We start from the raw sequence: 7482 nt of genomic DNA, 5'->3' as shown, positions 1-7482 counted from the left end.
CACCGAAGGGAGCCACGCTCGCGAGGGAGCAGCGCCCGCGCCGGCTAGGGCTGATGAGCCGCCGGCAGCCGCTGGGGAGCACCTAGACGCGCCGACCAAGGAGTGGTCAGCGGCCGACGGACCACCGCACCAGGGAGGAGCGGCCAGCAGGCCGCTGCCGGGGAGGGTGCGCCAACGGGGGACGGACGGGCGGAATCGCGTGGGTGGAGTCTCGATCAGAGAAGAAACAGGGAAAAAAGTAGGGGGAATGGAGTAGGGGGCCAACAGAAGTAGGGATAGAGTAGGGGGCCAACAGTACAGGTGGTAGTGGGGGGCCTGTTGAAGTTATTTTTTTTACCCCACTACCTAAATCCATAGTAGGGGGTCAAGTAGGGGTAATGTTGGAGTTGCTCTTATCGAGCAAATACCAATAATTGACGTCCTCCATGCTCAGGAGAGTCAGCACAAAACAGATTTTCAGAGAGACACAAAAGATACAGAAGACTAGCTATCCAAAAGCCCAGATCGTAGGAGTATAGTAGTGGTCGAGGAGCCAACTGGTGGACTCAATCCAACTAGTATATTGCACATACTAACGCTACGGTGTCATCTAGAAAAAATAAATCATTAAACTAAAAAAATAAATCAACTCACGAAAGAAACACAAATTCACTGATTGGTCATTTCTCACTCAGAAAAAATAGACAAGCCCAATCTACAATGCTACTAAGAAGGATCTTAGAGTTCATCAACATATTATAATCTGCAAACAATAGACAGAAGCTAAAGATGACCGTCAGGTTAAGGACCAGATCCACAGTTATTAACCTCTCCAGCTTTTTTCACTATGGGATGAAATTCCCTGTTCACCAGTGCTGCTCCTCTCTTGATGCTACTAACAACCACAAAGAGTGGTATAAAGGGGGCAGCAAGTTCTGTGAAGCTCAGAGAACCAAAGGCGACATGTTGTTGCTGCTGCTGCGGGAACAATGTTCTAAGACGACCAATTTCCCTCTCAAACATCTCCTGCAGATATGCAATATTGGCGAGAAAAAAATGGTTTATCAACTGTTTTAAAAAGATGATTGATAAGCTCAAATATATTCCTGATGATTGCAGTAGTCTTTTTATCAAGATAATGATGTTTAGCAAAGAAACTATGCACTTAGTTTACAACAAAAACATTTTTTACAGGTTCCTAACATATCTACAGGTCCATCACAAGAATCATTTTCAAAATATAACATATATAACATCCATAAGCTCATTTATTCACCAAACTCAGATCTGAAACCTGACTGCTACCATAATTCCTAAGTACAGAAGACACATTCTGAATGTCATCAAAGAAACTCTGGGGGCAATAAAGAGGAATACTAACAGCGTTTAATGAGATGCTCCTGAGACAGACTCTCAAGCCGTTGCTTCAAGGCTTTATTTTCTAAGTCTAACATGACATTTTCCTGACTGAAAAAATCCATTTCAGCAGTTACTTCTATCCCCTCTGTCCGCAAGCAAAAAAATTTAAGAATTTCCTAGGATGAAGGTTTTTAATCCGGTTCTTAAAAAATGAGACGAAAATAGATGATCTATATGTAGTGGGTTTTTATCAGTAAAAATGAAATTGCTAACAGCGGGGTCACTTGATTGGAATGAAGAGTGCACCTCTACGAGGTCTGTTGCATGTGTGGGGAGGTCTGCAATCTTCATCCTGCGCACCAGCTTCTCCTTCTTATTGGACAGACCTCCATCCTTCTTATATGACAACATCTGAATGTCCAGAACAAAAATAAGACACGGGAAAGTTCAAAACTTGAACGCAGGATACAACACATACTTCTGATGAACTGAGCAGTCGTGGCAGAAGCTACGATCAAAAGAAAGAAGATTCATTTATATGATTATTAAACACATAGCACACACGTGTTTATGGTTGTGCGACATATTTACATTCATGAGTTGAGACAATATCGAAAGCCTTGGATACAACACATGCGTCCGATCACATCTCGCAAACAAATAAACCTAAAACCCTTAGTAGCAAGAAAGTCTGAACTTTTGGTGAAAAGGTGCTACCTTTTACCTGCTGCTTACCTGATGGAGTGATGGTTGAGATTGCTGCTTCTATCTCCATCATTGCTCCCTGCCGAGATGACCAGAACATGCTGCAAATGGACTAATCTGCTGCTGAACAGAACAAGTTACACAGCTACTAAACTTAAGAACTTACAACATATGCAGAGAATAAATTAGACAAGATATTCAGGAAAGCACAAGTTGCATCAGCTAGCACTGAAGTGAAGAATCTCTGTACCTGATCTGAAAATGATGCTCTGAATGAAAACGCAGTACGTAGACTATTTCTAAAGTTACAGCTTTTCAGAAACAGCACAACAGAACAGCCAAACTCTACAGAGAATCTATGGAAATCACTCAAATCAAATCCGATTGAAACAAATTAAATCACAGCTATGGGTGAACACAGTACAGATATTTTCCGACCGTATTCGAGACCGAATCCGTTCAGAGGAGTTCAGATTTATCCGTATCCGAGTCCGGATATTCAATATCCCATACCGTATCCATATCCGTATCCGAATACTCAAATCGCATATTTATGATGTCGATACCCAATCCTATCCCATCCGGTATGGTAGACACTATTCATATTTGAATCCAAATCCGAACAGAAATATGAAAACAAATATAATATCGGCGATATCCGTCCATATCCAATCCGTTTTCATACCTAATCACAGCTTTACCATAGGATGAGTGATCCATTCCAACAGAATCTCCCGTGAGCACGAGAGGATTTAATTTGTGGGTCGGTAGTGATTGTACCTGTCCGTCCGTGACGGTGTCATCTTCCGTGGAGGGGGCCTTGGGCACAGCCTCAGCGGGAAGGTCTTCCATGGGCTCGTGTGTCACCGTGGACGCGGCCTCCTCCTCCGAGTAGCAGTGGGACCCCGCGGCGGCTCCAAGGGAGGTGACATCCGCGACGGGGTAGAACTTCTGCATGTGGAGGACGGGTGACATCCGCGACGAGGTAGATCTTCTGCATGTGGAGGACGGGGAACCAGTTGACACGGCGGTGGTGGAGCGTGGCGAGGACGGGGTAGTACTCGGCTCCGCCGCCGCCGATCTGCGCCAGGTCCACAGCGCGTCGATCATCGTGTTGGCGGCCGCGAACTCGCCGCGGAACCACCTGATCACCGCGTCCCTGGCCGTCGCCCCAATCGGCGAGCGCGCAAGCGCAGGCGCGGGACCTGGCCAGCAGGCCGCCGCCGCTACCGCCTCGTCCGCCGTTCCCTTTTTCCTGTGGTTTTGGATATTTTTTTTTTTCGCGATGCAGGGCTGCGCGGGATTCGAATCTCCGCGGAGGGAGTGCGGGGCTGAGCGCCTGCGGGGGCGGTGCGGGTGCGTTGAAGCCTGGAGATCCAGTAAGGGATGTTCGCTCTCCTATCGAATATTTAGATATACGTATTAAATATAAATTAATTACGAGACGAATCTTTTAAGCTTAATTAGTTCATAATTTGACAATATTTTGCTACAGTAAACATGTGCTAATAACGGATTAATTAGGCTTAAAAATTCGTCCAGTGGGGTACTGATGGATTATGTAATTTGTTTTTTTATTAGTATTCGAACACCCCATACAACATTCTTCCAACACACCTCCTAAATTTTAGTAGCTGAATCCAAACACCCTTTAATATTGGTCATCGAGAAAACCTCTAAGAAGTATTAAAAGTCATAGATTTTAATAATAATGTTAAAATGCTAAGTGTCAAAAAAAAAAAAACAATCAAGTTGATCTTTTCACCCAATCTGAACCTTCGGATAATCTCTTTATCCGATCCGCCTTCGGATAAGTATTCTTCACAAGCAATTAAGAATTAAGCCAAAGTTTGGACCGGCTCTCTATTTCCAGGCCTTCAGGATTTGCATCGCCAAGGAGCGTCGAGCTCAAACCTGTAAAACGATGCCTATTGGACTACCGGTTTTTGCTCGACGCCAATCCAATAAACAACTCGGTATTTGCGACCTCAAACAAACGGCAAGCGTTAGGACTAAGTATCTGAATTTGTTCATTATCCACCAACTTGGTGAATCTGTTCATCCATCGCGCTATTTTCTCGTGGCTTTAGGGAATGGCGCCCGAACGTCTGATAGGGTACGATTCTATTGAACGGTGCTAAACGACCCAGCAGAAACACATCGGACCCCATAGTATCGCTGTAGTCCTTCTTCATCTGTCTCATTTTGTCACGCATGTATACCCCGCCCCCGTCCGTCTCACCCCGCCCCGCGCCCGCTGCTCCTTCCCCTGACCCCCTCCTCTCTATCCACACAGACGGAACTCGGGAGCCAGGATGAGGACAAGCACGCCCCGTCCGTCAGACCCCTACCTCTAGAACACGAAGCACTTGTAACATGAAATACTTGAATGCAACATACGTCTAAAAACAGATAAAATATTTGTAACATACACTAGCAATATGTGTGTGAAACATATGCAATATCCAGATTTTTGCAAATTGCAACATGAAAACACTTATTGCAACATAAGATTGAAATAGCTGAAACATTTCAAACATACTCTTGCAACATATGTGTGAAACATATGCAACATCCAAATAAGCAAACTTGCAACATACGTCTAAAAAAGCACATAGAACATTTGAAACGGGCGCTTACAACATACGTGTACAATAATTGCAATATGTGCAACATCACGATCTATTTTTGCAACATCCATATGAAACACTTGCAACATACCTCTGAAACATTTGAAACATACTTTGCAACATGCATTTTCAACGGAACATCTCCTTGCTGCTTGGCAGAATGGAGGCTCATCGGTGTGTGGTGTTCACCAGAGGCAGTGGCCCGACGACGCTTGTAGACGGCGGGCCGGCGGCAGTGGTTGTACATCGCGGAAGGGAGGCATCGGCCACACGAGTGGTGGGGAGGCCGCGACTGTGTGACTTGGAGAGGGCGTCTGTGGGGTGCCCGTCACGATACTTCACCTAAATCGGGTGTCATCCACTTGACGTGCTCAATTTAAGCAAAACGACATCGCGCGGCCCTAGGAGCGCACTAAGCAACTCCTCTTCGGGATGAGGTTGAGTGGCATGCAGCAGTTCACATACAAAATCGACACAGTCTAATGGATAATGCTCAAACAACTTATATAGAAAAAGCTTATAAGGTAGAGTTTACATAAATTACGCGATCCGGTCCAACCAATGGACAAGATCCAGAATCCATTCTAAAATAATCACTCAAGGTCGCTCGAACAAGACTACGGAGTTAACGTGTAGCATACTCGGGGTCACCCTTTCCTGATGCTACTAGGCAGCGGTGATAGAGATTCAACCTCCATCGATCTACACCGTTCCTGCAAAACAACTTAACGGCTGCACCGTGAGTACATTGCGTACTCACAGGACTTAATTCCAACATATAATATTTGGTGGATGCACAAGGTAGTTATCGGATATTTGTATGACTGCGCAAAGCAATGGTGTTCATTAAGAGTAAGACATGCTATGCTCAACATAGAAGTAAAGGTAGTTATCATTATAACAAAGGTGCTCATAGTTCATTACTCATGCTACCATAGGTATAGAAAGAAAGAACAACCGAATAGTTCCATCCCGAAGGACTCCCGGCTTTTAAGACTCTGCAGAGGTGTACAACTGTACCCACACGGAGAAATGGGACTAACCTCCATATCTCGTGCACCAGATATAAGGGTTGCCTCACGTCTCCAACCTTTCCCTAATCCGGTCCGAGTGTCCAACGAAAGGTTCGAGCGGTTGCCCGGTCAATGTCTCGAACATTCCTGGCCGACGCCAACCCCCTTGCCAGTTTCACGGATAAACATGTCACAATTAGTCACTTGGCTTATCGACCCCATCCACGACATATGGTCTGTACGGGTGGTTACTCGGATTTACGTATCCCAATACATGGTCCTTACCGCTCCATGAGCTATGTCGTCTGAGATCCCACACTCACGATGACCTACCCCTCGCACGAGCAAGATATCCAAGTTATCATCAAGATTACCATATTATGTATATTAGTCCTTAGCCAGATTAGTTAGGTAAGTCAAGTTGTACCCTCATTGGTTTTAGTAGTTAATTATCCATGTTTAGCATCCTACACGTGCGAGTATGAGTTCTCTTCTCATGCTTGACTTCTACCATTGCCCAAGCAGCTAAGCAATAAGCATTAAGCATTTCCATTTCCATTGTTTAGATGAGAGGCTTCTACAAATTATTAAGCTACTCTAGGTGTGGTATAAGAGTGATCATTATCCAAGACTACATGCAATGCATAACTCATAATGCAACTTGGTAAGTAACCAAAGTAGGGTTTATAATAGTGGGGTGCCTACCTGATGGTGTTGTCTTTTAGACATCTAGAAGTTGACGACGAAGTCTCACGCACGTTCCTGAAAGAATACGGAATATCGTCTTAGGGATACATTGATGATCTGAATGATGAGGGGAACATGGGTGCATAGGATTAGGTTACTACCTTAGTACCTAGGAGAGACATCTAACTATGGCTCTACTACTGCATTGGGTATGACTAAGCTCTCTTGGTTGTAGGTTGGTTAATCGAGTAGGTTGCTTAAGCTAGCTCACTCTTCCTATGACTGGCGGACACTCCATCCTACCGACGGACACTCCGTTGTACTGGATATCGAGATGGGTTGTCTCTGATCTGGCTCTGTACTGATCTACGGACGCTTCGTGGAGTTCATGGAGACTCCGATAGGTTTGGGGACTTATGCATTACTAGGGTTCCCTGTCCACATCGGATAGTCCGGTCAATCGACGGATGCTCCAGTATGAATTGGGTGTTCTCGGGTTACTAGGTTACTGCTCTCTATAATTGAACGGATACTCCGTCGTGGGTGACGGGCGCTCCGCTGTGCTAAGCTAATGGGGGATAAAGTTCCTTAGTGGTTTCCTATGGATTGACGGGCACTCCATCAGTTTGACAGACACTCCGTCACACGAGCGACATAACCTATGCTCCAAGGAAATCCTAGGCTTCAAGCTTGGATTTGTGGAGTTGTGCATCTTCCATGTGACAAACACTCCTATGGTAGTTTAGGTGGCTTACTAGGCTCACTATGGCTAGGTTATAATTTAGTTTCACTAAGTGTGGCTCAAGGCTTAGGGATTAAACCAAAACTCATGAGATGAGAGATAAACCTTGAGATTGAGATAGAGATCCTTAGCTCCGAGATCAAGAGCTTCCATAGCCTGAGGATTGAAGATCTATCTCTTCTTCTATCCAAGCTTCCATCATCTCCAACCTCCATCAAAACCACACATTGACTACTTTGGGGAAAATCCACAAAATGGGAGCTACTCTCTTGAGCTCACAATGACTATGTTGAAGAGGTTGATGGAATCCATGGAGAGGTGTTGATGCTTCTCTTCTTCTTCCTCTTTTTCTCCTTCAATCTTCTCT

At 45.0% G+C, this 7482-nt stretch overlaps 1 protein-coding gene across 1 annotated transcript; it reads right to left on the bottom strand.

Moving 5' to 3' along the window:
* Positions 1 to 647: 647 nt before the first annotated feature.
* Positions 648 to 4920, bottom strand: LOC136466116 (uncharacterized). The gene is made up of 5 exons (XM_066464580.1): positions 4765 to 4920; positions 2824 to 3441; positions 1645 to 2166; positions 1361 to 1483; positions 648 to 1005 (listed from the first exon to the last, which is right to left on the bottom strand). Exons 1-3 carry the CDS (start codon positions 4918 to 4920, stop codon positions 2113 to 2115), a joined length of 828 nt encoding a protein of 275 aa, XP_066320677.1. The 3' UTR covers positions 648 to 1005; positions 1361 to 1483; positions 1645 to 2112.
* Between the last annotated feature and the right edge of the window lie 2562 nt (positions 4921 to 7482).

Source organism: Miscanthus floridulus, chromosome 7, assembly GCF_019320115.1.
Source record: "Miscanthus floridulus cultivar M001 chromosome 7, ASM1932011v1, whole genome shotgun sequence".
Classification (NCBI taxonomy): Eukaryota; Viridiplantae; Streptophyta; class Magnoliopsida; order Poales; family Poaceae; genus Miscanthus; species Miscanthus floridulus.
The sequence above is the reverse complement of the archived record's forward strand: the minus strand, read 5'-3'. Positions and strand labels throughout refer to the sequence as shown.